The sequence below is a fragment of the Anopheles nili genome, chromosome 3, assembly GCF_943737925.1.
Source record: "Anopheles nili chromosome 3, idAnoNiliSN_F5_01, whole genome shotgun sequence".
Lineage (NCBI taxonomy): Eukaryota > Metazoa > Arthropoda > Insecta > Diptera > Culicidae > Anopheles > Anopheles nili.
Window position 1 is genome coordinate 39,884,729 of NC_071292.1, and position 17,111 is coordinate 39,901,839.

A 17,111-nucleotide genomic window follows, 5' to 3' on the forward strand; every position below is an offset into this window, starting at 1 on the left:
GCTTGTAATCCACTAATGCGTCATGTTTGTGAAGGGTGGGAGCAAATTAAAATAGAAATTTGCATTCCAATCTGTGGCTGAAGAGGTGTTCTGTTCAAAGATAAAAGTTCAAAGATAATCTAAACATGCGACGAATGGTGATAGTTAACTAAAGCTATTCCTTCTAAGGCTGTTTTAAACTAGTCCCTTTCTTATTCGCATGTCTCGACTTCTTCTGAGGTTTTAAAACAGATTCCCGTTGCCGACTGTTCCATTACCCTAACGAGTGCAACATTTTGCAGTTTCTACCGCAATCGGCCTCAAGTATGGTAAGCGCTTGGAAAATAGACAGGCAAAGGAAGTAAATTAAAAATGAATAATATCGTCCAACTGTTTATTTGACAAAAACAACCCACCCCTGTTCCTCTGCGGCTTTCTGCCGACTCTTGCGTTCACAGTCGCGCCTTTAGCAGCATAACTAATTGAATTTGCATACGGTTCCACAGCCACATCGACAGCCTGGCAATTCCGTGCAATTCACAGCATCCACACAGCCACAGCCGCACCTGATCTGATTCTCTTTGGCGCGACCAGGGGCAAATGTTCGCGTCATCTACGTCGATGTCCCATGCCTGATGGGCCTGCCATCCGACCGACGTCTTTCGTTGCAGGGGTGCCAAACATTTCTCAGTATTTGCCAGGCCAGGCGGCTCTCGCTACGCACTCACCGCGCCAGCCCTTAACGGAACGTCGGTTTGATATCGATTTCGGTGGACATGATGCGTGACGCTTGTTGGTCCTGCGCTGTCGGTCCATCCATCCTGCCTGTCTGCCTGCGTTGCCTCGTGCTGTTTTCCAGGATATTCCAGTTGCTTAAAGTTCGCAGAAAATCCCGGCATTCGAAACAGACACCAGGGGAGCTGCGAAATACGGTTCCGCAAAAACCAGAGGGCACACCGCAAACGCGCTCACCATCATAAATTCCACACGTTCTTCAATGGATTGCTCGGCTGCCGGCAGAAACGCTCCTACGTAATTTCTTTTTTTTGGCGTCCCAGCAGGACGCACTTCCACGATGGGTGTGGGTTTAAAACTATTATGACATTGCTAGTGAATTATTGCCGATGAGTTGCGAAGCACTTCTCCCCATATAAATATCGCTATCTTTTAAACAGTTTGGGTTCTTTGGAATGCTTTTTTTTCCTCCCACACTACACAAGCAGAACAAGAGTAATCGCGGATCAACACCTTGGGAAGAAACTTATCGATTTCCTTAAAGCATCGATGTCAAGCGTCCCGGAAGTGACGCTGGGTAAATTGGTAGTCGCCGTTTGGCCTTCATTTGTCTAGCCAAGCCTCTCATTGCTCCCTGGCATTATGTATATTTCTTCGCATCTGCTTCTCGTACTTTAGTATTTTGTCTCTGATAGCTTTTGTTTCTGCTTTGTTCCAGGTGAATCGATCGATGTCAATGTTTTCGATTTTTCTGCGATTGTCTACAACAACAACAGTTTAACGTTGACGCGGAATTGGTCTCCTGTGCAAAGCTTGCATCGTATTTAAATCACACATCACAGTATGGGACATCTGAGAAACAAACAACGCCGCCATCAGGCACGAGAAGCGGCTCAGCAACGTGAAGAACGATTGCGACGTTTGGAAGAAATGGATCTGGCGAATATGGTACGTTAGCTCGCTAATAAGTTTATTTATATTATATTTTCAAAGCAAACAGTTGAGATGAGATGCTCTATTTATTTCAAGGCAGCAGAAAAATATCCCACTATCATCGGTTTTTGCTTAAGTGTATGCTTGAAGCCATTATTTTATTTCAAAATTAAAAGACCTCTAAAGCAACCTAGAATTATGCCTGCTGTTCATTTTTGAATTTCCATGTAAATGCGCATAGAAATATAATGCCATTTGCTATATTCAAAACTTGAATTTGCTATACATGAATAATTCGAAATATAAGCGATAAGAATACATCGATAGCGCATACATTTCATAATAGGACGAAATGCATGAAACATATAGTAAATTACCCAATTCGGTGTACTGATACCGTGTCAATATTAATGTTGTTACTAATTCAAATTAAAATTTTTTTCACTTTGATTTAATTAAATCCTCAAGCCATAGCCATCGAATGTTCGCGTTCATGCAAAAAAGCCCTTGCTGATATCGCGATTGCTTCCATTAATTACAAAACTCACAGTCGAACGCGCATGGTGCATAGATACTTAAAACCGATAAACATCTCTTCCCCCTGGCAAAAGTGCGGAAAAGAAACCTGTAATATAAAGCTTGCGCAATTTGAATGAAGTGTTATAATTACACCATACTGATTGTTGCCATCGCTTAACCGCCATAGAACAACTATGCCTTCTCATCCCCTAAGAACCCTGCGGGCAGCGTGGCGCACAATCAAAAAGATTTACTTGCCATAGTTGTACGACGAATATACCGAACAAAAACCGGCTATCAAAGGCCACGTGGCAGCTGAAGGCTGTTGACATAGGCTTTCCGCTGCACTCGTGGTTGCAAATATATGTGGTCCCCTCTCGTGGAATCGCAGAATACTTTCTGTGAAGCGCTGTAACGGTTGTGCAACCAGGCATTTCTCTTTCGTGAAAATACCCGAAACAGTTTTCCATCGTCACCACATCACACACTAGACGCTTACTGAAAAGTACTGCGCTTCGGCAGAACATAAATCCGCCATACCTGCGTCGAAAAGGAGCAACAAGATTTACGACTATTTCGACAACAATTTTATTCACAACGAACAATTTAAACTGTTTAAGCGACCCCTTGATACCACACGCGTCTAGCCGTGTTTTTGGGCAATGATAACCTTTTTTTTATGAAATGAGCAGTAATTTTTATGTTGAAACAAATCACCACTCAAACATATCATCGCTTCGATCCATTGTGCTGCGTCTTTCAAATTACGCCTATAATGTTCCACCGTTGGATTAGGTATTCTATTTCATTAACCTAGCACATCCCAGACCGGCGGCCAAGATCATCCATTTTCAATTACGAACCTTTTCCGAATTGTTTTCAATCGTTCTTTCATTAACTGTGCGACCGCCTCAATTGCATGCGTATCCCATATCCTTCCGAAAAGGCAATTCCCGGTTCACCATCGCAAACCCGTAGGGTCGAAGGCAAATTAAATCATTTGTTTTTATTGTGCTAACTTATCACATTACACACGGCCGCGAAGCTGGCAAGTGAAGGCCATTAAGACCATCCCGGTGAATTAGTTTCGATACGTCGGTGTTGCTTATCCTCAAATCCCTCCCACTGGGCCGGAAAACTTCCGGAAAAAGGGAACAGGTTGCGTCGGTGAAGGCGTGCGTTCCTACACCTCTACCAAATGGTTGCAACCTGAGAACCCTCGGCGCCACCGCCGACCGAGCTAAGGTTTCCCGGATTGTGTTTTTCTCACTCCCTTCTTCCCAGCTTTTCCCCGGAAAATGGGCGGAATCAGGCGTGCCTCATGCCGCCGGCTGTGCTGACGGGTGGCTTTGCGGTGTAAACGGCACCGTGCGGTAATGCGAGCCGTACTCGGGGTATTCTTTTGTTTTTTTGTTTTCACCGTCAAATTGAAAGCAGCCCTCTCTACAGGTGAGATTGTGGTTCCTGGTTTCGCAAATCGAGGGGCAGGAATTCGATTCACACGGTGGCAGCAACCATTTCCAGTCCCAGGTGGGCAGGAGGATTTTTAGGTGTCTTCAACACCGTCGCAGCTGGGATAAGGACCTGGAACGAACGCTCAAATGGCAATCTTTTGTGAAACAGTATCGTCGGCCCGCGTCGCCGTGGCCACGGCATTTGGTTGTGAATTTCGCGAATCCACCTAAATTTGATTATCACGGGAACCAGCGAGAGATCTGTTTTTTTTTGCGAGGACAAATAAAAAAAAAGTTCGCCCAAAAGTCCGCGGAGACACTGACGGGGAGAAAGCAACCGACCGACCGAGTTATCAGGAAACAAATGACACTGAAAGGTTTGGACAGCCACGCATACATTCAAAGGGGCACCAATGCCGAGGGGAAGCATTTTTTTTTGGTGTTCATTCTGTTCCGAACCCGAACCAAAAGTATACAAGCGGAATCTAATAAATGCGTGCATTGATCTAATCTTGATTGTGCCGCCAATTGACAGAAGGAGCGGCAAATGAGCAAAGTAGTGTAGGGAAGCGCTACGATAACAACAATCGTAGCGCCAGGAGGGCTCCTTTTTGGGAGGGCTGGTATCAATTTGCGTTAATGCGATTTATCAGCGGCAAGGGTGGGTTCTGCAGCCCAACACTGGGCCACATTTTGAAAGTGTGAGCAATCGGTCGGTACCGAAACGATCCTGGAAAGCTGATAATCATCAGATGGCTCCTTTATGCGACACACGGCCAACTGGGATGAAAAGAAAAAAGATTTCTCTGCGCGAACGAAAGAAAAACAACTCACCACACAATCATTGCTATTCCCACGGAATAGCTTGTGCGTTGGTCGCAATTATTACATGCAAACTGTTTCCTCACGGATGCTCTCGGTTAGCTCTGGGCGAAATACATCAAACGTACGTTCGAAACCATGTTTGACTAATATGACCGATCCTGACAACGGTACGGCATATTCCACAGATCAAACTGCGAACCCCTTCAAGAAGCGAACCGCCCCGGTTCATGTTGCTGACAGTTAATCGGGAATTGTTACACAAGTTTCTGTTGTGGCAGCTCATTTTTTCAACCTCTCTTTTTCTCTCTCTCACGGCTGGAAAGTCATCTGGCTGAAAGCTGCGGCTTCAACATGAAACCACGTGGCACCCAAGGGGTCACGTGCCGACGATCAACACCTTCGTCAGGAATCAGAAATCCGCAGCACGTTGCTCCTGACACGGGAGCACACAGGGCCTGTTCTCGGCCTATTGGGAGTATCATCGCTCTGGACCCCTGTACAACCCTCTCTCGCCCACGCCCCGGTGTCCGGATTCGTGATGTGTGGCCTCAGTCTAAACTGAACAAAAGATCCCCAACAACAGACGTGCCATCGAAAGACGCCCGGTACGGGGTTTGTTCCGTGTTTTCGACTTTATTTAATTAGTTTCATCTGCTGATCCGTTTTTGTGGCTTTTGCCGGTTTTTTTTTCTCTTCTCTCTTCCTTTCGATGTACCATTTTACGCCACGTGGAACGTGTGATCGGGCTTTGTAACGTAATTGGCTAGACCTTTGGCCGTTAGTGAAGCTGAGCTGGTTCATTTCGTTTTCCTGCAAATGTTTGGCAATCATTGAATAAAGACCAGCAGGCGGTTGCATTCCAACCACGGTTTAGAATTGTTTTTTTTTTTATTCTCACCCGCTATAGTCGGCATTATCAAAGGTGACGCCACCCAAAAGCGATGGAGCAGAAATCGAGCAACGCATTCTTTGGATTCTCATGCCATATGACCGATGCCGTTTGATATGGTTGATCCGGCCATCCGCCAAGGTATCGAAATTATGCATACACCGCATATTTCACCCCCAGTGAGACGAAATCATTGACCCAATCATGGAAAATGTTTTGCGTAAATTACTAAGCAAGGGATATGAATACCACGTTCACAGCCGAATGAAGATGGTTTGTGCTGAAAGGATAGAACTACTGAGCACATTTTGGTATGAGAGTTTTGAATAACTTGTCGGTGCTGACGAGCAATCGAGACATGTACAGTGCACATGAGTTCTTCGCTGAATAAGCCATACATTTTGCAAATTTGCTAGAATAGAATAAACACAAAATTAACAAAAACTATCATGCTAGACTGTGAATTTAAAATGTTGGTAAAAATTTCATATAACACGAGATTACACAACAAAATTACTTTCAAGTTTATGGCAGCTATATTAAGCTATAGTTATCGTGAACAATCTACTTAAAGTCGCTGCGTCTTGTGTCTTAAATTGGTACTCATCACAGCTTTAAACTATGACGTTCAGGGGGTTCAGGACACGAGCTTCAGGGTTACCACGAGATTGTCAGTCTTTCTCGCCAAAATTACATTATTAAGCAATCTTAGCCTCGTTCCAACGCATATTTAAACACACCAACTTCACGCAAATGCCTCGCAACGGAAGAAACAGTGAAAGGATTCACCGGCTCTTGTTTCACCGGCGTTGCACCTGTCAACATTGTGCCAAGTTGACGCTGCCCTCGGGGAACGGACACTACCGCTAAACAGAGTGTCTATTGTCGCTGCAAACGAGGTCCTCGGGTGGTGCATTTGCAAGCGGTTGGCGTAACCCAAGAGGTACACGGGCGGGATGCCTATTATGCCGTGGCCGAACAATGTAAAATCGATTATGCTGCAGCAACATTGTTACCCGCTTGTTCGTTTGCGAAATCTCTTCCGCATTCGGCAATCGGCAGTCGAATCGGGCAAGCAGTTTGCAAATTTAACAATGCCTTTGTTGTTCGTTGCCCACCCACGTACCCGCTGGGTTTAACCATCAAGCGACCTCTTGTAGCCGGCATCGTGTTTTGTAAACTTTTTCATTTGTTGTTGGCCCTATCTGAGTCCAAGCGCGCCGGCAAAGAATTGCGACAAGGATCTTCAAGTGTCAGCACTCGAACTACGACGAGAAAAGTGTACCCAAGACCATGGCACCAACCAACAACCGAAACAGACACGCTTAGAATGCTGCGTACCGGTCGGGAAAAGTGTTGCTGTACCGCTTGCAGTCTGGCCAAGTTATCCACCTTTTACACGGACGCTTTTTTTGTTGCTTCTTCTTCTTCTTCTTCTTCAGCACACCCTTAACCGGAAGCGCTCTGTGGCGGCTTTTAACAAGCTGCTTAATTGGAAAAGTTCCAACAAAATCTGGCGGGAGTCTATATTTTGCGCCCTCCATTCTTGAACCTTGTCCGCTTGCCTGCCTGCCTGCCTGCTTGCCGGTGTCATGGACGGAATAGTAGTTTGTATGCCTGCAGAAGTAGGGCTTTAAGTGTCCCATCTTTCTTATTAGTACTTTTTTTGTCTTTGTCCTGCGTTTGCTGGCGTTAAGGATGCGAGGAGCGGATGTTGCGCGTGAAAGAAACAACGCCAATGGTCGATACTTTAACGGTAAAATGGCGATAAATTTATTTAACGTGACATTAAATTATGGACGATGGCCGGAAAATCTCAAGTAACTTTTTCCTCATTCCGACTGGGATCGTAGCGCGAGCTAGAGCGGCAAGGGAAAATATCCGATTGCAATTGGAAAGCAAATCCACGAGATTCATACTCAGAAGAAAAGCAAGATCTCGATACCTATCGCGATCGTAATAACGCTGGAAAAATATTATTTCATAACATGATTTAATTTTTGTATAATCATCTCTTTTTATGTTTTAAAAATTTTGCATGTGCAATTAACGAAAGTTTATTTCTGTTGTTTAAAATTACCGTCGACGATAGTTCAACATTCATTTCTCTCGATCAGATCAACAACACCGGGCCTCCTGCAGTGTTTCGAAGTTATATTTTGTATGGTTTTTTTTTTTGCATCCATGCTGCGTCGTCAGCATTCATCATTTGACTGTTTAAACCGTTTTAATCATCTGGAATGAGAGAGGAATATTGCATGGTTCTTGTATACACCACACCAGCGTAACTGGAAGACAGTAAGAGCCACAATTAAGTGAACTCTGCCAACTACGAAAAAAAACATACAATCTTGAAACACACCACTCCTTCCCTGATTCCCTGTCAACGTGTCATATATTTGAAACGCGAGGAGAAAAAATTGATGTTAAATAACTGGTTCCTTTGAAACGAAACGATCATATGGACTCCAGACCTTGCCTTCAGGGTATACGGTGTGCAGTGCGTTAAATGCAATGTATAAAATTCTGATGCAATTTTGCAACATTATTCAACTTGCAGCTGCAGCTCTTTTCATAACAGATATTATTTCAATCACTATTGAAGATTCAAGCACATTAATACAAATACTATAAATTGTAAAATTAATACATTAATGCAATACTATAAATTGGTAATATTATCTCAAATCGCAATAGAAAAAATGGTGTCCAAAATTTTAAACAAATTACAAAACTGAGACAAAAACAGACGAGGTAAATAATATAGGAATTAACCTTAATAGTGCTTGTCACTTGTCAACAGGATACGCGATCGACGGACACACAACGGCCTCCAACGTGAGATCGATGGTGAACGTCGGGTGAATCTGAACACTTCCGTGCCCTTTCGTCCTATTGATGATAACTTGCACCGTGAAGATGTAGGTGAGGAAAGGGCAGAAAAAACAGTTAAGAGAAACAAAGAATGAAAGAGCGGAGAGAATTGAACAAAATATCAAATAACTTTTGGTCGTAATCGCTTGTCACAAATTGGAGGGGTCTTTGGACCAAAGCGAATTTGAATGGCAGGAGTACAGCAGTGTCGGAACCACCCAGCGAGGTAATCGATACTTATTGGGGCAGCTTTAAATTACTATACCATCGTATTAACAGACAATACAAACAGGACACTGAAATTAAACTATTCTCTTCAACGTTTAAATTTACAATAAATCTAACACGCGGTCATGTCATACGTTTCAAAACTAAATTTGGTTTTACTTAACTCCAATTCAATGAATGAAACTGCCTTTCATAAATGTATCTGCTCCCAAATCAGGGGTTTCCAAACAACGCCTACGAGGCCTGTATGGACCGCGACAACCGGTAATGTATTACGCACATGTGTTGACCATGTGTTGTGATATTATAACTTTATATTTACTGTAATACTCTCTGTAAAAAACAAAGGATTAAAAGATTTATATCGCCAACATTTTTTTATATAAATGTAAAATTCAATTCCACGTCATACCAATAACTCTGCTGTTTTTGTTTAGTTAAAAAAGTTCTTTGCTAAAAGAATGAACTAACTTTAGCTTGCAGAATGTTCGATGAGTCGAAGAGATAGAACTGATATTATAAGTATGATACAATACGTTAATGTAACAAATTCCACGTTAAATTCCACGGAACGACAAGAATCCAGCGTCACTTGATCAAATATGTTACTAACGGTTGCTCCGGCTGTCTCGCTTCACGTTCTGGGTTTATAACAAATGTCTGGCTGTCTTGGCGCTCATTCGTGTTCATGTTTGTTTCTAAATTCTATCCTTTAAAATAATAAGCCGTTTTAAAAATTTCAAAATTGTGTTTTCAAAACCAAGCGTTTTTTCCGTCGCCCACTTTTGTGTGACACGGCACGCAAGGTTGCTCAAGGTATCCAAACGTTTCATAGGATAGCTCAGTGAAGCGTTTTTCCGGAGTATTTCGGATCGGAACGTTCGCTCCGAGCTAGGCAACCCATCGCTATAATGATGACGTTGATGACGTTAGATGAAAAAATAATTTAGCCACGTCTAAGGTGAACGCGTTTCTATGTCGGTGCGGAAATTTATATAAAATAACGCGTTAAACTGTTTGTGGATACAGTGCAATAGTCAAAAAATGGTTAGTAAGCTTGAATTCTTGTAGTTGAGACCTTATTTCCATTCTGCACATTGAGAATTGTATACATTCGACTGAAGTCCGGTGACTTACACGAAGGGGCTTCGACCGGATGGATGACTATACAACCCACCAAGTAAACGAAAAGTGCCAACTAGCGATTTATGTGGAACTATGTATCAATGTGCACAATTTTAAATTCCTTTTTTACGTATACTTCATCTTATGGGTTGTGTTCTTTATCTACCCAAAATTTGGAATTCTACATCTTGATATCGGAAAACTGGTATAGGTGTCTGTGCTGAACATCATTGCAATGATTGTGAGAATTATATTGTTGACGGTTGTGATAAGTGAGGTGGAAAAGTCGTTTGTTCTTATCGGCTATCATCTACGTTCTCGTTTCAAAAAAACGAAAAAGTTTCTGTTACGCATTTTGTTGATTGTGTGTGCTCAAACGCTCAGTGGAATATATTGTTTAGAAGAACGAACACTTCTCGTTGTGTGTTGTATTAAAAACACTTTATTTTCTACATTAGATATTTTTTAAACACCACTTAAAGCGACCTTAACACTAATGCCTCGGGTTGCATCAGCAATGCATTTTGATGATTAAATAGTTTATGCAAACAGTCTGTATAGTCTGTATGTGAAAGAGTGACATATTTTACCGTCGGATACCGTTAATACATCATAGAACGACATGACTGTATACCAGACTTTTATTTTTTAATAGGAATGTAAAATCAGAACAATGCAAACAATACGAAATAACTATTTTGAACAATCAGGGATGTGCAATACCACAAATTAAAAAAAATAATCATACTTCAATCAAATATCTTCATAGAGCACTGCTTATTTAGCAGAGTATACCGCAGCATGATAAGTTTACCGTTTGTTTAGGCTTTATATGTATGAAATGAAATTATATGTTTCAAATGATTCAATTCAATTATTTCACTATGCAATTTGTTTCTCGCAACTTAACGGTGACACAATTTAATCAAACATTACGTTCTGTCTTTCACGCACAGCCTCTAAGGTTGGATATCAAAAGAAGGCTCACGTCGCGGTCGGACCGTGTAAAATCGGTCGATTTGCATCCGACGGAGCCATGGATGCTATGTGCGCTCTACAATGGCCACGTGCACGTTATGAACTATGAAAATCAACAACTGGTGAAAGATTTCGAGGTGTGTGATCTACCGGTGCGATGCGCTCGATTTGTAGCTCGAAAGAATTGGATCCTCACCGGGTCAGATGACATGCAGGTGCGCGTCTTCAACTACAACACGCTAGAGAAAGTGCATTCTTTCGAAGCGCACACAGATTATGTTCGCTGCATTGCCGTTCATCCGACGCAGCCCCTGATCCTCACATGCAGTGGTAAGTGCGAATTAATTTAAACCAATACCGATGGAAGGTAAACATGCCGTCTGTATTGACGTGTATGTTTGCACAATATCCTTGCAGATGATATGCTGGTGAAGCTGTGGAACTGGGATAAGATGTGGTCGGTGCAACGAGTATTCGAGGGACACACGCACTACGTCATGCAGGTTGTGTTTAATCCGAAAGACAACAACACTTTCGCAAGTGCCTCCCTGGACCGCACGGTCAAGGTGTGGCAATTAGGCTCGAACGTTCCGAACTTTACGCTTGAAGGGCACGAGAAGGGTGTAAACTGCGTGGATTACTACCACGGTGGTGACAAACCGTACCTCATTTCGGGTGCTGATGATCGACTGGTCAAAATCTGGGACTATCAGAACAAAACCTGCGTCCAAACGCTGGAGGGACACGCACAGAACGTGTCAGCGGTTTACTTCCATCCCGAGCTCCCCATTCTGCTAACGGGCTCGGAGGACGGCACGATTCGAATATGGCACTCGGGAACCTACCGGTTGGAAACCTCCTTGAACTACGGCTTCGAGCGTGTCTGGACCATTGCTTGTATGCGGGGCACAAACAATGTAGCATTGGGGTAAGTGCACGTGTTAGTTTCGTGAAAACTTTGCAACGCGCCTTACCTACTTTTTATGGTGATGCGACGTAAATGTTATTTCTCTTTACGATAGCTATGACGAAGGATCCATCATTATCAAGGTGGGCCGAGAAGAACCGGCGATGTCGATGGATGTGAATGGAGGCAAAATCGTGTGGGCACGGCATTCCGAGATGCAGCAAGTTAATCTCAAAGCACTCCCAGAAGGTAAGTGTCAATGTTTTGCTCTTTATACAAAACACACCCTTAATTATCTTGACTCGTTAAAAGAACAGAAATTATGAACATGATTTCAAATCGTTTTTATTTAAACCGAAAAGGAACCCCCTCCTTTTTGTCTTTTTGCTCGAAAATGAGAGCATGTATTTTTTTAAGCAACTTACTCTGCAAAGGTACAACGTTGAACAATGCAGTTCAAGTTCCGTCTTCATAATTTTCCATGTCGATTATGTCGTTGACATGGAGGCGGAAGTAACAATCAAACACAACTTCACGAGCCTCACTCTCAGTTTTCCACCCGCGTACGAAATAGAACTCATATCCATTAGAATGATTAAACATGTCCCCCTCCACGAGTCGTACGAATGTACGGCTGGAATCCCAAGTATCATGGATCTGCCCAGGGTGAGAGGTCAACATAGTACGGCATTTGACTGTTTTTATCTCTACGTATAGTACTTGCATACTTACATACATCTACGTACATACTTTCCGCAACCCTGTTTAGCACACCGTTTTCACAGTCCCTAATAGAACATGTGAAAAATAAGGATCGGTATGAAAGTACAATTGCAACAATATTGCAGGCTTTTTAAATGTCATACAGCTCATTAGTATGATTAATATGCGATCTCTTGTTGGTGTGATTAATACAAGATTTCAACTTTTGATTGGTTAATGATGGAATAAGGTTTGCTTCATCAAGAATGTAAACATAGTTTTTATAACAATTCATAAAGAGTGTCATATATTTCTAGTTGAAATATTCTACTACATAAAACGTAAAGCTACTAGTTTTCTATTTTTACATCATTAAGTAACTTCTACTGTTTTTCCTGCGCGAATTGATCAATATTTTGATGGTTTTTATAATCACACTCTTTATCATATATTACTAACAAAACTAAGGTTGGGCAATAATTATTTTGTGAGCATACACAATCTTAGGATTATCATGTTGATGCTTTATCACAGGTGTCCTTCTAATTACTATACATTTGTTCTTTAAAGCGTTTTTCAATGTTTATTGTATCATCACGGATATTGTACTATTCATCACAGATTTGTTTCAATCTGCTTCCAAACCTAAAGTATTTTGACCAAATGAATATGCAGCATTATTGGGCATATGAACTTGAGGAAGGTTAGAGAATTGAATAATGCAATAGGTTATATCCCGATAAACAGAGGGGAGGCCATGCTTATGGTATCCACGTGGTAGCTAGAAATAATGAGTTCGGTTTCATCTTCACTCCATAATTCTTTTACCCATTGTCACAGGTACGGAAATTAAGGACGGAGAGCGCTTGCCAGTGGCCGTCAAAGATATGGGTGCATGCGAAATTTATCCACAGACAATTGCCCACAACCCGAACGGAAGGTAATGTTTAGGAGTCCTTGCCTCGACGAACGACAAATGCTACATACATCTTCCAATTGACCAACAGGTTTGTGGTAGTGTGTGGCGATGGCGAATACATAATCTACACATCGATGGCACTACGCAACAAAGCGTTTGGCTCCGCTCAGGAATTTGTGTGGGCATCCGAAAACAGCGAGTACGCCGTGCGTGAATCAAGCGGCACAGTGAAGCTTTTCCGTAACTTCAAGGAACGTAAAAGCTTCACTCCGGACTACGGTGCAGAAGGTTCGTGTTTGGCGTTACTGAACATCATCTTTTAGTCCAAAAGTTTGGTTATCATGTAACACCTTGTAAATTTTATAATATGTCCTGCTAACTGGTAGACTTACATATCCATCTGGAAATTACATCTCCATCCGCTTCCCTGTTCTAAAGTGATTCTTTTACAATCTTTCCCACTCTTTTTATCGCTGCCAATGCTTTTGAACGCTCTAAACGCTACTGTAACACCGTATTGAAATCTTCCATAGAAGGTACATTATCATGTTTACAAACATCTTTGGATTCAGCGATTGTTTCTTTTAGAAATTTGAGTTGCATGTTTTATGTTTTTGGATTAGATATTAATTGCACAATCCTTTTGTTTGTTAACTTTACGATTGTTTCATTTTTTTAACAATTAGGTATTTTTGGTGGACAACTGCTGGGAGTGAAAACTTCATCCGGTTTGACATTTTATGATTGGGAGAACTTGGAATTGATTAGACGAATTGAAGTACAGCCACGGTATGCGTAACTTCATTAGATAATTGTAGTAAAGAGAAGCAGCTAATTAAAAACGAAATTATTGTTACATTCACAGACACGTTTTCTGGAATGAGGCAGGCACATTGGTGTGTCTGGCAACTGAGGATTCGTATTTCATACTAAAGGTTGACATTGGGATGGTTCAGAATGCATTAGCCACCAAGCAACAGCTAAGTGAAGATGGTATCGAAGAAGCATTTGATGTAAGTTTGTTTCGCTAAAACAAGGATGCAACTAGGTGCTGAACACGTGATGCTTATTATTTGAATTGTTCTTGTTGGTTTATGTAAAAGGTTCTGGGTGAGGTAAACGAATTGGTGCGCACCGGGCTGTGGGTTGGCGATTGTTTCATCTACACGAATTCGGTTAACAGGATCAACTATTATGTTGGCGGAGAAATTGTCACAGTGTCACATTTGGATCGAACCATGTATCTGCTCGGCTACGTTCCAAAGGACAACAGGTAATTGATGTTGGTCGTAATTTCACATAAACAAATCAATGACCTTTTTCTCTGTTTCTCATTTCACCGCAAGGCTATACCTCGGCGATAAGGAACTAAACGTCACCAGTTTTGCATTGTTACTGTCAGTATTGGAATATCAAACAGCCGTAATGCGTCGCGATTTCGAAACGGCGGACCGTGTGCTACCCACCATCCCAAAAGAGCATCGTACACGAGTGGCCCACTTCCTGGAAATGCAAGGATTCCGCCAGCAGGCTCTGCAAGTTTCAATTGATCCGGAGCATCGTTTCGAACTCGCGCTGAAAATTGGGGATCTTGATACGGCCCTAATGCTGGCCCGTGAATCGGACAGCCCACAAAAATGGAGCCAACTGGCCGGCATTGCAACGAGCAAAAACAAGTTTGATCTCGTAAAAGAATGCTTAACGAATGCGAACGACTACGGTGGTCTTTTACTGTTGGCAACCAGTACGGGTAAGCATGTTATTATGTTTAGAACAAACTTTCAATGTGTCAGATAAATTTTCATTGTAAATCAGACTATCGCCATACATTCGGGTGTCGATATTCGCACTTTATCCAATTGTTTTTGCTTGATTGCCAGCAGAAATTATCTGAATACATTATGTTACATTGCCATAAATTGTCTGAATTAATTCTGAGCAGCAAACGCAACGTTTGTAATTTGCCATTTCCTCCGGTTCATATTGCACGCTGTGCTGGGCAAAAATCTCGCACTCCAACGTACGCGATGCTAATGTTATACAGGACATAAAACGTAATCAATTGGCAACTGGTCTACCTACGTTGCGTTGCGTCTACTACTTGCGTATATAGCCAAGAGCTTAGATGCCTATAACCTTACCGATGCTTACAATAATACGAAAATCGAAAGGTATTTATCGTTTTGCTTTTCTCTGCTCTTTCTTATCTCTCTTTTCCAGGCGATTCGGATATGCTACGAAATCTGGGCGAGAATGGTGTCACACAGGGTAAATTCAACATTTCCTTCCTGTCCATGTTTTTACTTGGAGATCTAGAGAAATGTCTTGATATCCTTATCCAAACTAACCGAATACCGGAGGCTGCATTTTTTGCTCGGTAAGTTTGACTTTATATTTCTTGATTACTATCATTTTGTTTATATAATATATTGCTCTTGTTCGTAGGACGTACTTACCAAGTAAAATTTCATTCGTGTTGGAAATTTGGCGTACTGAGCTTGCCAAAATTAATGAAAAGGCTGGGCAAAGTCTGGCTGATCCACAGCAATATGAAAATCTGTTTCCTGGTTTCTATGATTCGGTAAAAACTCAGCAATTTCTATTACCGGAACGAAGCACCCTTCTACCCGCGGATGTTGCCACACAGGTGTGTCTCCAGAGCTCTGATTTTCTGTAAATATAATTGCATCTAATTGACTTCTCTATCTTCTTTGGGATTTATCAGATATCGCTAAACATTGACCGCACACCGATAGAGGAGATGAAAGTAGCAGAAAATGAAGGCAAATTTGATTACAATCCTAGCGCTGCAAGTGAAACCCAGGTATCGCTACCGAATGGTGGAATTGATAGAAGTGTAAGTAATAGTATGTTATATTTTAATAGTATTTAGCAGTAACTTTATGCCAAACTGTTCAAACGTATATAGTTATTACAGTCATAACGTAGTATTATTATTATGAATAGGAATAGAGGGATCTAGAAAATCATTATAAGCTCTCACATGTCCATACAAATATGACTTTTTATTACTGTATACTATGTCTATCTTTACTTTTTTTATAAACAAAGGTTTAAAAACTTCTATAAATCGCTTGCAAAAGAAGTTATGATAACTAATGCGTGATTGTTTTATATTAAATGTATTTTTTTTATTTTCTGAAATGAGGTTATTTACGACAATTGCTTAAAACGAATACTAAGCATACAGCGCTCAATATTCGTTTTCTCTAACACTAGTTTAACCTAACTTTACGTATTATCTTTCATTTGTTAAAGGTATCAACGGTTTCTAAACATTCAGAACCAGGCATGGTTAATAATTCCGATAGCTGTTCAACGCAGGTTCCAGCCTCAATAGTACCTACAATGGTAAACACAAATGCATCTGCCGTCAGCTCTGGTACTAATTCATCGGCCCAAGTGAAACGAAAAAGTTCTCTCGAAGATTTTGAGTCAGAAATCGAAGCTTTGAACCTGGATGATAATATCGATACATCGGTTAGTATATAGTTCATATGATACTGTGACATATACTAAAAACAAGTTGTTAATCTGGTTTTCTTTGCAGGATGTAAATATAGATGACGTGGAACTGAGTGATGATTGAAAGAATGAATTGGACAATTGCCAGTATCAATACAAAGGCGATCGCATCCACGAGTTTAGCAAAAGTATTGTTTCTTTTTTTATTTCCTCGGAAAGAAGAGCGAATGCGGAACTAGAATATGCACCTCTTCCAAGTTGCACCGTTACTGGATATAATTACAGAATCACCAGAACAATGCCACAAAATTCCACCTGTATCGGAGGCAGAGTATCATTAGATTATGTATCCATATAAATACGCCTTGTTCAGCATTGATATTTTACTTTGATGTTGAGTCGATCGTATCTCGATTAAACAATCACGGCATTAAAATAAAATGGAAAAATAAACTGGATATAGTGTTACCAGAAAAAGCATGACAGTAGAACTTGAAACAAAAGTTTTTTTTTATAATTTTGTCTGCGAAACAAGTAATATCTATTTTTTTAATATAT

The 17,111-nt window shown here is 41.4% G+C and overlaps 1 protein-coding gene across 1 annotated transcript; it reads left to right on the forward strand.

Moving 5' to 3' along the window:
* The first annotated feature begins 1,557 nt into the window (after positions 1–1,557).
* Positions 1,558–17,081, forward strand: LOC128722514 (coatomer subunit beta'). The gene is made up of 15 exons (XM_053816183.1): positions 1,558–1,662; positions 10,518–10,869; positions 10,957–11,467; positions 11,562–11,695; positions 12,989–13,088; positions 13,156–13,355; positions 13,754–13,856; positions 13,933–14,080; positions 14,171–14,340; positions 14,414–14,817; positions 15,288–15,444; positions 15,513–15,714; positions 15,793–15,924; positions 16,347–16,568; positions 16,639–17,081. Exons 1-15 carry the CDS (start codon positions 1,558–1,560, stop codon positions 16,675–16,677), a joined length of 2,979 nt encoding a protein of 992 aa, XP_053672158.1. The 3' UTR covers positions 16,678–17,081.
* Positions 17,082–17,111: the final 30 nt, after the last annotated feature.

What these genes read in the sequence shown, in the direction of transcription:
- LOC128722514 (XM_053816183.1), top strand. Translation starts at nt 1,558, where the DNA reads ATGGGACATCTGAGAAACAAACAACGCCGCCATCAGGCACGAGAAGCG. An exon ending in AAATGGATCTGGCGAATATG is followed by an intron (nt 1,663 to 10,517) that starts GTACGTTAGCTC and finishes TTTCACGCACAG; the next exon opens with CCTCTAAGGTTGGATATCAA. An exon ending in ATGATAATATCGATACATCG is followed by an intron (nt 16,569 to 16,638) that starts GTTAGTATATAG and finishes TTTTCTTTGCAG; the next exon opens with GATGTAAATATAGATGACGT.